This window comes from Paramisgurnus dabryanus, chromosome 10 (genome assembly GCF_030506205.2).
Source record: "Paramisgurnus dabryanus chromosome 10, PD_genome_1.1, whole genome shotgun sequence".
Taxonomy (NCBI): Eukaryota; Metazoa; Chordata; class Actinopteri; order Cypriniformes; family Cobitidae; genus Paramisgurnus; species Paramisgurnus dabryanus.
The window spans coordinates 22,640,245-22,658,909 of NC_133346.1; the positions used below are offsets into that span (position 1 = coordinate 22,640,245).

The 18,665-nt window shown below is 37.9% G+C and overlaps 1 protein-coding gene and 1 long non-coding RNA gene across 2 annotated transcripts; both read left to right on the top strand.

Annotated features, from left to right (window-relative positions):
* Positions 1 to 7,978: 7,978 nt before the first annotated feature.
* Positions 7,979 to 10,793, top strand: LOC135779554 (uncharacterized). Its single transcript, XR_010544822.2, has 3 exons — positions 7,979 to 8,207; positions 8,516 to 8,613; positions 8,713 to 10,793. It is a non-coding gene; the product is annotated as an uncharacterized lncRNA (long non-coding RNA).
* Positions 10,794 to 14,395: 3,602 nt separating this feature from the next.
* On the top strand, positions 14,396 to 15,614 carry LOC135779543 (heat shock protein 30-like). Its single transcript, XM_065290313.2, has one exon. It carries the CDS (start codon positions 14,435 to 14,437, stop codon positions 15,200 to 15,202), a length of 768 nt encoding a protein of 255 aa, XP_065146385.1. The 5' UTR covers positions 14,396 to 14,434; the 3' UTR covers positions 15,203 to 15,614.
* Positions 15,615 to 18,665: the final 3,051 nt, after the last annotated feature.

The window sequence follows — 18,665 nt, forward strand, 5'->3', positions numbered from 1 at the left end:
AGTCCAAACAGATCCCAGTTGTTCTATTTTTGCTGTATACTTAATACATATATAATTGTGTACATTTTGGAAAATAAACAACTTTAATTTAATCTATATACAGTGTACTTGAACACTTTGTATATTGACCCCCCAAAATAATACCTCGCCACCCCTTTGCCACCCCTGTTTTAAAAGTCTAGCTCCGCCACTGAGCTCTGGGCTGATTTCTCACCTTTCTTAGAATCATCGAGACACCATGAGGTGAGATCCAAACAGTAAAACTAACTTATAATAGAAAGTACCTGGTACTCAAAATGTGCCAAAAAGTTTAGCTAACTATTATTTTTGCGTTCATTCAACATCTATCATAGATTTAAGTTAACAGTAAATATTTTTTGGAGTTTTTACAAGTTCAACTACACCAAAGGTAAAGAGTTTAGGGAACTTGAAAAGTAGATTCAACAATAATTAAATATTTTAAGTCAAAAGCCCTCTAGTGGCGGTTTTTACTAAAAAGTGACGTCATCATTGAAAGGACATTCAGACGTGTTTTAAACGGATGAATTTGCTCTTGGATGCAAATAATTACAAACTTTTGCTGATTGTGATGAGTTCAATTTGCCAGGTAAGCTAAGAAAGAGTCTGTCACTGCAAATTTACTTCCTTTTAAAGTTAAATCAACACCATTGGTTGAGGAGGTTCAGTTCCCAGCATGCTTTGCATGAGCCCGCAAAACGAGAGCATTTTTTGAAATTAAGTGATATTTTATGTGTTTTTTAGTAAACAAAAAGACTGGAGATTTAGAAAAGTTTACTATTTTTTTGTGCTTACCATTGTTCAGAAGGGTAGTGCCTGTGCTTAGGCTTTAGGTCAATAATGTGTTGCTTTATCGTATAAATAATACCTATGTGAAAGTCGGCACTGAGCTCATCCTCAACACACTTTCACTAGTATCAAATTTTCATGAGTCACATGATATGTTTTTGTGATTTGTGAACAAAATTAAATAGTAGTTAGTTTACTTGAATATTTTGAGTACTCTGAACTTATCGGGTTTTACAGTGTTCTGTTAAGTTGTAAAATGTAGATATTTGAGTGCAGGAAACATAAGAAAAACAAGGCAATCAGTTGCCACAAAATATTTAAGTTAAACTACTACTACAATTTAAGTTACATAAATTATATAATTTAATTTATATCAGACTTTATCTAAGTTTAGATAAATACATTTTTATATGAATTGAAGTTGTCAGTACTCAAAACTTTTAAGTTGGCAAACTTAGAAAAATAGCTGCAATCAGTTGCCTCAATTTTTTTGAGTTAGTAGAACTTATCCGGGTTTACATTGTATGGAGCCCCAGTCCGAGGGAAATTGACAGTCATGTCGGACCTTTTTCACCAAGCTGCTTGGCAATTTCCCCGTAGCCCTTTCCAGCCTTGTGGAGGTGTACAATTTTGTCTCTAGTGTCGTTGGACAGCTCTTTCGTCTTGGCCATGTTAGTAGTTGGATTGTTACTGATTGTATGTGGTGGACAGGTGTCTTTATGCAGCTAACAACCTCAAACAGGTGCATCTAAATTTTGGATAATAAATGGAGTGGAGGTGGACTTTTTAAAGGCAGACTTACAGGTCTTTGAGGGTCAGAATTCTAGCTGATAGACAGGTGTTCAAATACTTATTTGCAGTTGTATCATTCAAATAAATAGTTTAAAAACCATACATTGTGATTTCTGACACAATTTCAGACCCATCCATGATTTCTAGGGGAATTTTTCAGATGACATCTAATGCAACATGCATTTCATATTGACAACTGCGTTCAGCAACAATCAGACAAGACAAAGTACAGGAAGTACAACAGAAATCCACTTACATGAGCTGGCTTGTTTCAGATCCGCCTTGGGGCGCAGCACCATGTGCCCCAAACCCTCTCACATTTGTTGTTAGCAAATTAAAATAGTTTTTTATGTGTTTGACTTCATGTGATTAGCGAATCTAACAACATGCCATCAGGCGTTTTCTGTTAAAAAATAATTAACTCGCAATAGTAAAAAGTTGATAAAATACAAAAATATGACAATTTTATCATGAGTATTGTAGAGTGGCTTGACATGGCTAACTTGTTTTTAATATATGGACACGGAAAACAATGGATAACGTTAACAGGTAAGGTTTATTGAATGAATGGATAACAGATACCAAAGTAACTGAAGACATACTGGAAGAGTTGTTCCACCGTTTCTATGGCTGTGGATAGACCTTTAAGTGGGATTAATCATGAGAACCTGGCAAATCTGTGACATTTTGAAAATAATTATTTTTGTGGGTTTGATTCCAAATTAGTTTTGTGATGTTTTGAAACAAGGTATTCAAACATTTTATGGTAAATAATTGGGCCCCATCCTGTGGCCCACCAACCCACCCACAAACTCAGAAAAAAATTCAAGAAGGTACAAAAGTTGCCATTGGGTTGGTGATACTTTTTCAAAAGTACACGTTTGTCCCTAAAGGTGCATATTGGTACCTAAAGGTACATATATGTACCAAAATTGTACATAAAAGGTAACGTACCAGTTACAACTTTGTTACCTTTTATTCTAGAAGTGCAAATCACAGGTGCAAGACTCTACTTCAAACCGTATTTGTTAGCGTTTTGCCTTTACATCTGCTTTTTTGGTTCTTTAAATTGAGGCAGAAGAATAATATATAATTTAAAAAAGCCAAACTCAAAACTCCTAATCCACTAACCTGTTGCCTCTGCAGAGTGAGAAGTTACCTCCAAACAGTGACGGCTGGTCAATAGGGAGCACAGGGCGCCGCCCCCTTAAAGTTGACCAGAGAGGAAAGCTACTTTAACATGTTACCAAAATGTTAAATATACTGTGCAAATTAATACAAAATAAAATAATTTTGTTGTACTTTTTACTTTTAGTCATGTTATCATTTATTTAAAAAAATCAAAACTGAGTTTGTTGTGTGTGTGAGACATGTATCTGGTGCGCCACCCAAACGAGTGTGTATGTAGGTCAGTAAAACTTAAAAGCATTTGACTTGAGGCTGAGCATTAATGGGCTTGTTTCAGATTCGAACTTTAGTGTGTGTGTCACAGTTAATCGAAAAGTCTTTAACAGAATATTTTTTGAGCAGGAAACAGGAAAAATGTGAATGCCATTTTGACAGATTCCACTAAATTACACCTGTCTAAATGTAATTCCTTGTGGTGTCCAGTTGGTGGTGCGTTGACCTCACTGGTCTCTAAACGCTTTCGCAAAACTTTGACACTGATAGGTTTGTGCAGTGCTGCTGAAGTTAAACACTACAGTGTAATGTAGGAGTGCAAGATTATTCTCCACAACAAAAATAAACAGCAACAAGACATCATCTGTCTGAGGTAAAGACACAAAATCTAATCACAATAGAGTCTGCATTTATTCAATAGAATCTGGAAAACAATTATCATTAAAACATGAAAAGATGGATAATAATTGACTATAATTGAATATTTACAACGCTGATTATCAAAAATTGACAGAGAATGAAAAAGTCTAACCCAAGCTGCACAACCATCCTTTGGATTCTGATATTTGGAATGTGTGGTTGAAGTTTATTTTTTAAAGAAGTGCCAGCTCACGGGGGTAAAACTTTGAGCATTTGTTTGCTTCATTTCACTGGGGATTCCTTTGTAAACAAGCCAAGTTGACGCTGGATTTGCAGAGACTTAAGGCGATTTATAGTCGTGCGTAGGTCCTACGGCGTAGCTACGGCGTAGGCTATCCGTAGCCTGTGCGTAGCTCTGCGTAGCCTGACGCGCACCTCACAAAATTTCTAACAGCGCGTCGGCTCTACGCGGACCGTAAGCGCTGTGATTGGTCCACCAGAACCCCTCCCGTCAGGTAAAAAAACTGCGTCATAGGTATTTCCGTTTGAGACGGTGAAAACAAAGATGAGCCAAGTTGAGGAGTGATTTAACTCTAACTGAAACATAAGTCGCTGTTTATTTACTTCCATCATTGCTGGTCTTCTCAAATTATACACAACACGTTTGCTATTTCTTCTTCGTTTGTGGGTTAACTTGCTTAGCTTCTTCTTCTCTGACGACTTCTGCTGCTACTGTGGTTACACGCGTGATTACTGCCAACCAGCGGTTTCGCGTGTGTTTGCACGTCGACGCGGACGGCGACGCACAAGTATAAATGAAAACCGACGCGGAACCTACGCCGTCGCTGCTACGCCGTAGGACCTACGCACGACTATAAATCGCCCTTAAAAACCAATGCTGTTCCATCAACATTGGATTTTGCAGTGGGTGTTTAAACAGCATTGTAAATAAAACTTAATCATTGATTTCTTAATGTTTTTTCTATTGGAGGGCCAAACAAAGTAGTTTGCCGATCGCAATGAAAAACAGTGTCTCCATGACGGCTGCAACAATATTAAAGCATGAATGAAAGTTACATCTTCTTTCTTTGCGTATGCATTAGGGTGTTGTTGTGCAAATGTTTCCTGCAGTATGACATCTAACCGTGGGGGTATGTTGGAATGAGACATTTGAGGAAAGTGTGGATGAGGCTTCACTTTTGAAAAGAAGTTATCTTTGGGTTTGAACCTTTATAGTTAATAGAGACTTTACAGATCTTCTATGCACACAGCTTTTAAAACTCTAAAACCAAAGAAAAACATGAAATCAGATCATATGAATCCTTTAGAATAACTGGTTTGGACTGTGTGGTTGGATTTTATTTCATGTATTTATGTATTTAATGTTTTGTTTATATTATTGTCTTGCATTCTTTAAATAATATAAATAAACAGAAACAAAAATAGTTTTATTTACAGAACTGGATTAAATAAAATTACAAAACTTTATTTTTGTTTCATAAAAATACTACTAATAATACGCTGGATTTACTTAAAAATATAGTGCATAATTTCGCATACCACTTTTCAAGTAAGCGTTACTTGAAATTTTAAGCAATTGCATAAATTGCTTAAAATTTCATGTGAAACTTAGTTAAAAAATGGATGCAAAATTATAAACTATATATTTAAGTAAACCCAGCCTTTATTTTTTTCAGTCTTCAATAGAAGGTCGGATTTGTAGAAATGCTTCCTGTTAAAAACATATATTTTTATTCATATAGAAAATGCAAAACCTGCAAAGTTTTGTGCATTTTATATTGACTCTCACTGTATTTGTTTAAATTGTAACTTTAATGTTAAATGCTTGTCTACAGCAACCAAAACAGTAAAATGCCTCGCAAAACAATTTTTTAGAGTTATTTTTGACCCATAATGTGTAAATATTGGACACACCGCTAGGTTAAAATTACCCTGTGGTGGGTTAAAAATAACCCAATGATTGGGTTGATGTTATGCAGCCATGAGGTATAATAACCCAGCAGATGGGTTAAAACAACCCAGCATTGGGTAAATTTTAACCCAGCGGTCTGTTCTTTCCAATATTTAACCATTATGTGTCAAAAATAACCCAGACATTTTTAGAGTGTAACTATTTGAAAATGATGATGCATTTCCTTTTTCTTCTTTGTTGGGTGACTCCTCTCCCAAGGACTTACGGGATAGTAAAGTGTCCATCAAATGCACACTCCAAAATCTTGCCAGAAGTAGAAGATTCATACTAATAATACCTGTCTGAATTGATTTTGAATCGCAAAGGCCATGTTATGCACAACTCTTTCATGTATTTTGGCTCTTTGATCATAGGAAGTCCTTATTAATCTAAAATCACTGAGTTTGAGTCCTTTATAACATGTATTTGAAAAAGCAACAGTCGTCAAACATAATAATTATAAGTATTGTTTATTATCATGAAAATACCTGAAAAGGTTTGAAGACATCATGCAACAATATAAATATGCTTATAGCCATTTCCTGGAGTTGCGTGTGTAAATGGTACTTCTTCTGTGACACTGCCTTTCGCCTACTATAGACAGTTTCCGGTGCAGTGTATGTGTAAAAATAGCTTTAGAAAGAAACTGTGTGACATTATACATTTTATAAACTCTTTCCGCCACCCAGAGGGTGCATGTGGTACTACCTGAAAAGTACATGAACTTGTTTGTGCTGATAGTGCTGCTGTTTTGCCGTGGTTTTATAATCCATATAGGATTTAATCTGACGCATTGTCGTGAATATGAATCTGGGCGGAACTTAACTTCCGGTCTCTGTTCGATGGTCTGACTAGTGGCTAAATTGATCTCTGGAACAAATAACTTGTTGAAAATAACAAATGTTTTGGTTTCGTAAAGACGAGAAAGACGACGATCATGGATCACTGCTATGTGAAGGGAGGTTTGGGAGCTGATCTGTACGTATGTAACATTTTACATACATACAAACATACATGGGACTACAGATGTTGGTGTTAGGAACTTAAAATGTCATCACACACAAAAATAAGGCTGTGATTTTAAACAGTGGACGCATAAAATTCCACTATATTTACCAATTACATTTGAACATCATTTGGAGGTTATCATGAAGATAAAATCCTCTACACTTTGAACTGAAACTCTATCCCCCTTTGAAACTCACTCCCTGTACAATGTCTATTTTCTGTTTAGGAAGATTTGCGTTTTCAAAGATCTTAAGGTGACATAAACTACATTACATCATAACCTGTTTGTAGACCCTGTGAAACTCCTTTCTATAAATACCTTTAAATGCACACCAACTTTTGCAGCCTGATTAAACTTTGCTGATGAAACAGAAGAACAAAACAGCAACCTAACAAGCACTGGCACTAACCTACATTTATCATGTTTGACATTGAGAGATCAGAGATGAATGATATTATTGAGGATGTGATCAGACCTGAGACTCTGGACATGGACAGAGGAGAGAGAGTGGAGAGTATGATGAACGACTATGAATATTTAGATGCTTTAAGAAATGAAGTGATGATAAACACAGAGATGAGGAGTACAGAGAGACAGCAAGCGCTTGAACATACAGGTACTCACATTCATTTATCAGTTGATTTGTTGAAGTGAGAAGGAAAAGACAAATGTAATCTGATGTGTGTGATTTTCAGGAAGAGTCTCAGTGAAGAACAGAAGACACAGATCAGTTCAAGTGTGTTTGTGTTTACTGTCTGTTCTTCTGTTCACTGCTGTAATAGTCATCTGTGTCTATTTCAACAATGACAGAAACCAACTACTAACACATAATTATATCTTGACTGAAGAACGTGACCTGTTCAAAAACAAACTCAACGATGCCTTAACAGGTAACCATTTAGTTTCTCTCTCTAAGTAAACAATTATCAACAACAAAGGTGACTAAAGAAAAAGCAGCAGAAAAAGAGTAACTTGCAAAAACTGCTGGAGGATAAAAACTGATGTAATGTATGGAATTAAGAACAAAAGTACACTGTAAAACATTAGCTGTAATTATGCAGCTGGTTGCCAGTAATTTACTGTAGATTTAAATGTATGTTATTTACTGGTAACAATTAGTTCGAAGTTAAATGAACACTAAACATTTTTTTGTCTTTACATAATAAAACTACAAAATAACAGCCTCATGCAAAGCATTCTGTGAACCAGAAATCCTCATCAACTTTTTTCTGTTTTTTCCTTCAGATTTTGTTTTACAGAATGCTTTGCATAAGGCTGTTATTTTGTAGTTGTATTATGTAAAAACAAAGACTTATTGTTTAATGTTCATTTAACTTTGAACAAACTGTTACCTGTATATAACATAAAATTAAATCTACAGTAAATTACTGGCAACCAGCTGCCAGTACTGTAATTACTACAGAATTTTTTCTACACACAGAAGCTATTAATAATTTACATTACATTTATACATTTTGCATAAATATTTTAATAAACATTTAAACAGTATGCAACCTACAAATTCAAGTGTCTTGCATTAAATACATTAAATACATTTTCTTATGCAGTTGAATTTTTCAATAGTAAACTTTCTGTTTCCCCAATATTGCTTGTACTGTATGTAATAATTGATCAGCATTAAGGCATTAACTGGAAAAAATAAAGGATTTATGTTTTGTGTGATAAATCAAACTAATAAACAAACTGATTGTATTAACAGATTTGTGGTCCAGTAACTTTACATGGATTTACTACAACTTGAGTTTGTATTACATTTCATCTGATTATAAGAGCTGGAGTGACAGCAGACGAGACTGTGAAGAGAGAGGAGCAGATCTGCTGATAATAAACAACAAAGAGGAAGAAGTGAGTGAAAAAATCATTAAATGTCTATACTACACTCTGTAGTATAATGTAAATTAACATTAATTTAGTAAAATGATGCTAAAGTGGAACACTGGCTTGTAATCATAGGGGATCCACTTTACGTGATTTTATGTTCCCCTATGATTACGAGCCAATGAACCACTTTTAATGCTATTGAGCACCATTTTTAGAGTGCGGTGTAATTTGACATAGATGTGTTTATTTGTTTGTGTCTGTTTCTCTGAACTGGTAAGCAGAATATGATTTTTTGACATTTGTTATTGTAATTTTAGTTATTGTTGTTTCAGTTGTTTTTGCGTAAACGTACTGGTTTTAACATATGGATTGGTCTGAGAAAAGAACATGGATTGTGGAAATGGGTTGATGGCACCACACTGACATCTGAGTAAGAAATCACTGAATTTAACCAGTCAAAATTTTCTAAGACTTAGTTTCATATATTAACAAATCATTCATTTTATTCAAAATCTCATTGCTGTTTCAGCTACTGGATAGATGGACATTCCCTAAATTCTGATTGTGCAGTCATGACTGCATTTGAGTGGAGTATTGATCTGTGTTATAACGCAACTTATAGATGGATATGTGAAAGAAGAATTGTTTAAATCTCTCATGATATGATGATGTTTATTTAAATAAATGATGTAGTCATGTTTTTTTTTCAATATGGTAATAAATACATTCTCTAAGGGTTGGTTTCCTTAACAGGGTTTAGATTAGGCCTTAGTTCTATTAGGACATTCAAGTAGTTTTTACCAACATACCTTACAAAAAACAACACTGATGTGCATCTTGAGACAAAACAACAGCACTCATATATGGTAAGATATGTCCCTGCAAGCTGTTTTCAGTTCTAAGACAGCTCAACCATGCATTTAAAGCTTCCATAACACAAGCTGTTTCTGCATATCTCTTGTTAATCTTGAGTATCTATAGAGTAGTATTACATCCTTCATATCTCCAAAGAGTCTTTAGTTTGATCAGATTTGTAAAGGGCAGATTAGCTGTAGCGAATGTTTCCAGAAAAGCACAACCCCTAGGGGCGTGCCGTGGGAGGAGCTATTCACGAGCAAGAAAAACTGGAAAACTTATGATTCACAACATGTTGTGTCATTTACATTATATGCACTTACGCGCAAATGTCCAACTTAACACAGAAGTCTACCGCCTGCAACTCATGACCCAGTTGCGACTTTTCAACTAAATCCAGCGTTAAACAAACACACATCCAAAACTCCGCTGCTTCCCCAGATAAACAAAATATATCCATTGTTTCCATATTGCTGGCTTCTCCTTACATCCAAAAACACACTTCTTCTTTTGTGCCATTGTTGAGTCTTGGTATAAAACACAGCTGTCGGGTTCTCAGTTCTCGTTTGGGTGTGCTTTTCTGGGGGAAATGCCCATACAAGAAATGATACATAAGGTGGACCCATTATCCGTAAGTTGTACCCATGTTCGAAAAATACTTTATGAAACTTGTATGAATCCTGGCGAATTGCATTTGGCACGGAAACACTCTGTCACATGTTCAACTGCTTTTTTGAAACTTCCCTTATGTTTAGCATGAGGAAACCAACTCTTAAAATGCGTTAATAAGTGAGAATGCATGAAATACCTTAACCACACCCAAGTCTGGGACTAGGCTTAAAACCTTTCTGGGAATCTGCCCCTAAGGGGGGGTTTCCCAGACAGAGATTTTCTTAAACGAGGACTAGGCCTTAGTTTAAATAGGAAATATAACTTGTTTGAACAAACATGGCTTACTAAAAACATTACTTGTGTGCATTTTGGGGCAAAACAAAGGGCACTGATGTATTTTAAGATATGTCAGTGCAGGTTGTTATCAGTTTGGACAGCTCTTACATTTATTTTAGTCAAGGACTAGTCTAATCCCTGTCCGGGAAACCGCCCCTAAGAGTTTATATTTTAAGTTTTGACCAGAAATGTCAGATCCATAACATTGGATTTGTCCATCTATAGTTTTAGGCCAGTATATGTTTAATGTGATTATAAACTGTAGCTTAACAAACACACTATAAATCAAGTTGGGTAAAAAATAGCTTTTGCATTTACTAGTATGTGTGTGGTGAGTTGCCAACTCTGAGCTCATTGTGGTTTTATTTGTTGCATGCCAGTGGATGTAAACTAAAATAAACTGTGAAATTGGCAAGTGGAAAATATATCAAAATATTTTTAGATTCATGCAGACTGTATAATATATACTTTTTTTAAATCTGTATTTGTGAAATAAGTTTTTGTCAAATGTTGTTATGATTAAAGTTTGTGTCAGATGATCTCTATCAGCTTTGGGATCAGGGCTTGTGCAAATTTAAGTTGATTATAATCTTTATTATTTTTTACTGAATAAAAATACAAATGCTTAACATGAGAGTTCTCTTTTATAGATTTATAGCAGCCTGTTTCTCTAGTAATACAACATTAGACTCTGATTATAACCAATACTACATTCCTACATTTCCGTGGCTTTCTTTCTGATAGGTTTTGATACACTGCCCATCAAAACAATACCAAATCGATAAATAAATATGTGATTATGTTAGGTGATCATAGTGGTAAAGTGGTACCTGGAGAAGTGGGCATACTCTTTAATTTATGAAGGGCTGCCAACCCTCACACATTCAGCAAGACTCATGCAATTAAACCCATTCTTATGCTCTCACGCCACACATCCATTTTCTCACGCAGGCTCGTGCCCACCATTTAGATCCCTGTGGTGTGTAATAACAGTCATGAAATAATTGCCTAATATGCCTAACTGTAAATACCTCTATCTCTAACTGTCTGCCTCAATCAGCAGTCTAAAAGCGCTTGTCAAAGTCAAAATGATGCGATGGCCCATGGAATCAAAAAGGTGGATTTATTAATTTACAAAAGCTACAAACTACAGAGCGGGTGGGCGTATGCACTATGTTTCAGGTTGTTAGTGGATGCTTGTCAAAAGTATGGGGAAGCTTGTTGACGCTTTGTCTGTTTTCTCAGAACTAATGTTTTGGTAAGAACAAAAGTTTACATCGTATGTTTCCCCGGAATCAGCCAGCAAATAACATCTAGGCTATATTCCGATTGGTTGCTGGTGTTTTGCTGCTGCTTGCCGCTGAACCACGTCATAGCTCATTACTATTTCACATTTACATTTAGGTATTTAGCAGACGCTTTTATCCAAAGCAACTTACAAAGATAAGGAAACAAACAAGCAATTTGTCATAGGCAGGCAATAATACAAGAAGTGCTTATACCACGTTACAAGTTTCACAATTCCGAAACAATACCTGTTGAGAGAGAAAGAGAGTTAGATATTTTTAAAAAAATAGAAGAGGTATGTCTAAAATGCAATAATGAGTCTTTGTATAATGCAAATCGACATGGTCTTTACAATGTAATTAGTAAGGTTTCTTCAGTTTTGGAAGGAGAAATGGTTTTGTTGCCTTGTTGAATGAATAGGGCATGCTGTATTGCGGTACATTATATGCTGCTGATCAGTCCGCACAGCACCATATAATGTCGATAACACAAAGCGTCAAGGTCTGGATGAAAAGCAGGCATGCCCAGATTCCATGAACACAGATACTCTAAGAAAATAAGTGTTCATACCCCGCGTGTATATGTGGAATCATGTTTTGGAATCCATTCAGCCGATCTCTGGGTCTGGTGCTACCACTTTTAGCATAGTTTAACATAATCCATTGAATCTGATTAGACCATTTAGCATCATGCTCAAAAATAACCAAAGAGTTTCGATAGTTTTCCTATTTAAAACTTGACTCTTCTGTAGTTACATTGTGTACTAAGACCGACAGAAAATTTAAAGTTGAGATTTTCCTAGGTCGATACAGGAACTATACTCTCATTGTGGTGTAATAATCAAGGACTTTGCTGTAGCATTGCTGCAGGAGGCCCGAAAATAGTCATCTGTTATTAAAAGATACTGAGGGGACTTTCCACTGCTGCGTAATATCATTGCACCTCCTGCATATTTATTTTTGAGCGCCATGCTAAATGATCTAATCAGCAGAGGTGGGTAGAGTACCTAAAATCTGTACTAAAGTAAAAGTACAAAAACTTATACAAAAAATTATTAAGTAAAAGTATCAATCTAATTATTTACTTGAGTAAAAAAGTATTAGATGAAAAAATTACTCAAGTAGTTAGTTACTAGTTACCGATCTGATAGAAGAAGCGTAAAAACACTGAATTTCAGACTACTTGGAGGGCTTTCACAAACCTCTCCTTAAAAGTTTCATTGTTCTGCTTATATACGTAAAAACCTAAGTTAATTACCTCCTGCAATGGATACAATAACATCACATAACGTGTCATTTGAGAAAAAATCCTAATTTTGTTTATGTTTTTTAAATAAATAGGTTATTTTCATTGCCATTACTGAACATAAACGCTTGATAAAAATGCTCATTTTAGAATTTTAAACGGAACTCATCTGTTTTCACAAATCAACAACTCTACATTTATTATAATGTAATAAATGTTCCTTTATTACCTTACTTTATTCTTTTAATGTTATAAATATATACATTCTTTAGGAAGGATTTAAATAAAATCTCTACACAATCTCTACACTTTAGTGAGATGTCCGGATTTGTATATAAATGCAAGATGTCAAATTATGCTGTTCAGTTTGTTAAGTTTTGTGAGGAAAGGATATGGAAATGTGCAGATGTGAACGTGTGTTGTTTGTAAGGTTTACGGGATTTTTCATTGCTTGCACAAGAGCGCATTTGAGAAAAGCACTTTGCCAGTGTGTGAAATAGTATTACAATAAGGTAAAAGTGTCTATAGCTACAAAATGACCATTAATAGTGTTCAAATAGGCATCACTGTGACACTTACCGCTACGTGTTGTAAGGTTGGCACTTCAATTCCTGTACAATGAAATGTCAGTTCGTTTTGGTGCACAAAGCATGCAAACAAATCTTTTTGACCTCTTGGAGTAAAAACGTAGACCGAACTTTGCTATCTCCGCTTGTGCTTGGACGATGCCGGACTTTTGTGCTGTGTATGGATGTTAGGTCTACTAGCACTATGCATTATACTATGCATTATACAATCTTCTTAGCCTTACGATGCAAACCCAGGGCCGGGTTTCCCAAAAGCATCGTAAGGCTAAGTTGATCGTAAAAACGATCGTACGAATCATCTTAAAATTACGGGCCGTTTCCCAAAAGCTTCGTAACTTAAGTAGCACTTGAAAATCATCGTAGATCTACGAGTGCTCTGGAGTGATCTTACATTCATAAGTGCATCGTAAGACAACAGAGTTACAAGGTCACCTGCAGGACAACCAGCAAATTGCACTCCAGCAATGACGATAATGTAATGTTTTAAATGTATATATTTATTGATTCTTCTTTGTTTATTTGTTTAAATTACTTTAATATAATAAATTAAAAATTAAAATAAGAAATCAAATTTAAATTACTAAACATAAATCAATAAAAAATTAAACCAAATTTGGTAAATTTTGGTAATAGTTGGTACTATTAAATTGATAAATGGTTCCTACCAATTGCATATAATTAATCTACAGTAAAAATAATTGTTTTGAAATGAAATGGCATCTGATTAAGGAAACCAAAAAAATATGTATGGTACAATGCAATAATCCCTAATAATAAATAAACATAGATAATAAAAAACAAATAATAATAATAATAATCTAAACTATTACATAAAATGCAGAAGGCATTTTGCAGTGGGACGAGTCCTTACTAAATACGGAAAAGAATATTTCATTATGCACAAATTATTAAAACATTTAAATAATTTTAAACAAATAATTGTTAAATGACTAAATTGTATAATATTTAGGCATTAAACAATAATGAAAAATATTATAAAGAAACATTAGTGCACATCAGCTGAAGATCATTAGACTAAACAAGGTTCTGCAATAAATTCGAGTCATTCTACAGGTGACATTTCAGCACTTGACAAACGGATAGCGACTCGTAAGTAGCACTTAAAACCAAGCTGCTAGCGATCGTTTAACGTGCATCTTTGGGAAACGCACGTAAATGAACGACGAATGTTCATTAAGTAGCTCGTAGAAAGCGCTCTTAAGAGCTAAGTTCAATCGTTATCGGGAAACCCGGCCCTGAACTGATGCCCCATTTCACAGAAATCAACTGGTGTGACGTCATGAACTCAGTCTATGCTCCACCCAGTGGATGAATGTGGTATTGCCTGGAAAGTTCATGAACTTGCTGGTGCTGATAAACAGGCAGTATAAAGCTGAGAGACTCACAGCACTCGAGTCAAACCTAAACACACAACCAGAGAGAGACACAGAGAGATTGAGAAGCAAAACAACAACAGAGAAGACACTGAAAATGTTGAGCCTACATGGATTTCAGCCTTCCTTCCTCACTCCATTCATGAGGATTGACTGGCCAGTGTGCAGTCTGTGGCCGGAGATCGAACCTCTTTACAGACACACTGACCTACTGCAGGAGATGAGGAGCAGCCTGGAGAAACTTCAGCACAAAATCTCTGAGGAGATCCAGCAAATGTCAAACTCTGGGGAGATCCAGCCGCTCACCTGTACAGTGCAGGAGAAAGAGGGAAGTGGCTTTAAGTTGATACTGGACACTAAAGACTTTTCTCCAGAAGAACTGTCAGTCAAACAGGTGGGCAGGAAGCTGCAGGTGAGCGGAAAGACAGAGAAGAAGCAGGAGGATGGGAAAGACTCGTACTCATACAGAATCCAAGAGTTCAGACGTGTGTTTGATCTGCCTGAAGGAGTGAATCCTGAGACAGTGACCTGCTCCATGACTAATGGAAAGCTCTACATACAGGCATCAGTCAATCAGATATCTGAAACACCTGAGAGGATGCTGCACATTCACTGCCCTCAAACTGTGAAGACAACACAGACAGAGACTGAAAAGATTCAAAACAACACCAATGAAACACACAAGGCTGATCAGCAATCTTAAAAACTCTCAACAGAAGATCAACTCAACCGTTTTGGACTGTGTGATGCAATTTACCTCAATTTATGTGGCAAACTTGTGTTGTATATTAGTCAAATCTGCTTTGTTTCCTCTTAAAGTCTGCTCCCTTACACATATAGAAGGCATTCCAGTTAAACACCAATTCACTTATCTGGGTATAGTTATTTGCAAAAATGAAAAGCAAATTTGGTTAAATTTTGAACCAATTATTGAAAAAACAAAAAAGAAATTTAATTTGTGGTTAATGAGGGATATATCAATTTTTGGGAGAGTATTATTGTCCAAGGCAGAATGTATTTCCAGATCTGTATACACTTCTTTATCATTAAATGTGCTTCCTCTTGTATTAAAAGACTTGGATAAGATATTGTATAATTTTATCTGGAGAAAAAAGCCCCATTATTTAAGGAAAGAGGTCATATGTAATACTAAAGAACAAGGGGAGCTAGAGGTTTTGGATTTTAGTACACTCAATAATACTTTCAAGATAAGATGGTTAATAGAATTTATGAATAATAAAGATAGTGTTTGGAATGTATTTCCCAAATATATATTTATATTGGAGGCATACATTTTTTGTTGAAATGCAATTTTTCTGTTAATAAAATTCCGGTTCCCTTTCAGTCGGTCACTACGACGTCACGTCGTGACCGACGAATTGGGAACTCGCTTAGAGAGACCAATCTGCTTCGTATACTACTAAAACGCCAATGAACTTGGCATTGAGATATTTGCATAATGCTGGCGCCGCCCCGCCAGGTGCCTTTATAAGCAGCAGGTGCAAATACGGAAATTAGCTTTTTCGCTTCGAAAGCCGGCATTATCTGCTACTGAGAAGCTACTTGCTCTTCTGGGAACGGTTGCTGAAGTTGATTGACAAGCAGTACTAACACAGCGGACGCTCGCAGTATTCCACTGCTCTGCATATTTTTTTTTTTTAGTTTTGTGTGTGCGTTGCCTCTCCCTGTGCGCATCATCAGCTGAGCACCTTAAGAGTGATTTCCCTAAAGAGTGATACGTGAGAGCTCTGTGTCTTTTAAAGACAGCCACTCTCTCGTATATTCGGAGATCAGCGTCCTTTTCAGGATTGCTTTTCGTCCGTGCGATCTTGGATACGAGAGGTATGAGGGTTCCAGTGACGGTCACGAGTGCTGTCCTCGTGCTTAGGCATCAAGCACTCCGAGGCTGCGTTCGTGGAGAGTTTTTGTTCTCTCTGTGAGAGCATAACCCTCTTGGATTGCGGAGACGACGGACGTTTCTATGGGAATGCTGTCCGTGCCTTTGCAGTGCTGACGCCGCTATGGTGCGGCTGTCAAGCGCTCGCAGGACGCTCTTCGAATCACTACGCTGAGTAGGACGGAGGATGCGTCCTCCACCTACCGGCCTTCTCATCCTCAGCCGGTTGAGGCTCCGGTGGAGACTGCAGAGTCGTGTTCTACAATTTCTGCCGAATCCATTGGACCTCCTTCTGGTCCCGTCACTTCTGCAGCATCAGAGGGGTGTCCACTTTTTCCTCCGAGGCAGAGTCGTCCCGGAGATGGCGGGCGTGCCCGCTTGAGCGGCGGAAACTGTAGAATTGGAGAGGTTAACCCCTCTCCGCCCGAACCGTACCGCACACATGATTGGTACTTCGGAGCTGTTCGGGCCTCTCGGTCCTCTCCTCCTGTGCCTTTCTTTCCCGATGGCACGAAGAGCTGACGTGATTTGCGGCCGTCCGGCCGTTCAGCTTTCACCCCTCACCTCCCTCACCAACGGAGCCGCTAAGGGAGGGGACCCCTTCAGTGGAGCGGGGGGTTGCGATGCAGTTGCGTTCCTGGAGGGACCACCCAACCCTTCCCTCCCGTGTTTGTAGACAGTCGTCCGGTTACGGGCGCTGCCAATCAGGCATGCGGAGAGGCGGCTTCAGCCCTGCACGCAATAACGTTGCTGCAGGTTCACCAAGGATTCACTCTTCAGGAGACGGTGATTCGCTCCTTCCCCCCGGAGGGTCGGGTGGAAAATTCTTGGTTTGCATGTGTTCCACCGGCTGTTCAGCCGGTACCCACTTAACCACACATAAGAGTGCATTCCTCTTCCCTCTCCAGGTCTCCGGAGGATCGAGAGAGCCGTGAGCGGGTACGCACCAGCTCCCATACCTCTCCTCTATCGCCAGCGGGTGTCCTGAGGAGTCCGAGCTCTCCACTGAGGAGACCGGACCACCAGCACCCTCATCGGAGTCTTCGCTCTCCGCAGAGGAGACCAGACGACCGTCACCCTCAGCGGGCTCAGGTCAGTGTCACACACACATACTGTAGATGTTTATGCTGTCACAGCAGATGCACCGGCAGTCCCACCTGTCTCGCTTCGCTGCCCCACCGCGGGTACTTCGGTAGTGTCGTTAATTCTCCTTGTACGGTGCCTGGGTGCTTGGCTTCAGTTCCCAGCCCGTTTCGTTGGGTTTTACGCACGATCCGCCTCGGTTACGAAATACAATTACCGGCACCGCCCCAAAATTCTCGGGCTTTCGTTTCACTACAGTGAAGCGTCCGATGCACATGTACTGCGTGCAAAAGTCGATGTCCTGCTGGCGAAGGATGTTTCGAGCCGGTCCCTCTTACCGAGATGATGATAGGGTTTTTCCAGCCTTTATCTCATAGTACCCAAAATACGCGGCGGGTTATGATCGATTTGATTTACGCACCGGCTCTACAAAGGATCCTTTAGGATGATAACGCCGAGGCTTGTATTTCAATATTCAGATCGGTTTGCAGCCTTAGACCTGTAAGACGTGTACTTTATGTGTCCATCTCCCCTCGCCTTTGACCGTTTTTTCGCTCTGCGTCGTGGGGTGGGCATATGTGACCCGTCACGGAAACCAGGGACACAAGTCGGCAGCACAAGTTTCGAGAACATGAGAATCAAAGTTCTTTTTTTCAAAATTTGTGATTTTCGTTTTATTGCAGAATCTGTAAGTTGAGATCACGAAGAAGCCTCTCCATGTTTGAGATAGCAGTTTATGTGTATTTAAAAGCGTACATTTTGCGGTTGAAATAGGCTTGTTTTTCCGGAGATTCTAGTGTGCAGCGGGGGGCGTCATTGTCTGTGTGTATATTTACAAAAGGTGTGTTCGAGATCATCCGGCGCTGCACAGACCGATCGGCGAGGTTTGCCACTTGCAGTCGAGGGAGGAACTGAAGACGGAGCCGTCAAGCCGGACACCTGCTGCTTGCCGTAGTGACGTGTGCGCCGTGTTTCCTTGTTTTAAATTGCAAATGAAGTGAATTAAAATCTGAATTTGATAAAAACAAACCTTTTAATAAAAAGTTGCAACCAGAAACATTTTATATCCAATATTTTACTTGCTGCTAATACTGTATACCCGAAAATAACGGGAAACAAGCCTATATTATTAAAATACCAATAGAGTTTGTTATTTTCATTTTTATGTTATTACACGACACAATAT

Coding starts and splice junctions, on each gene's coding strand:
- LOC135779543 (XM_065290313.2), top strand. CDS start 14,435: ATGAATGTGGTATTGCCTGGAAAGTTCATGAACTTGCTGGTGCTGATA.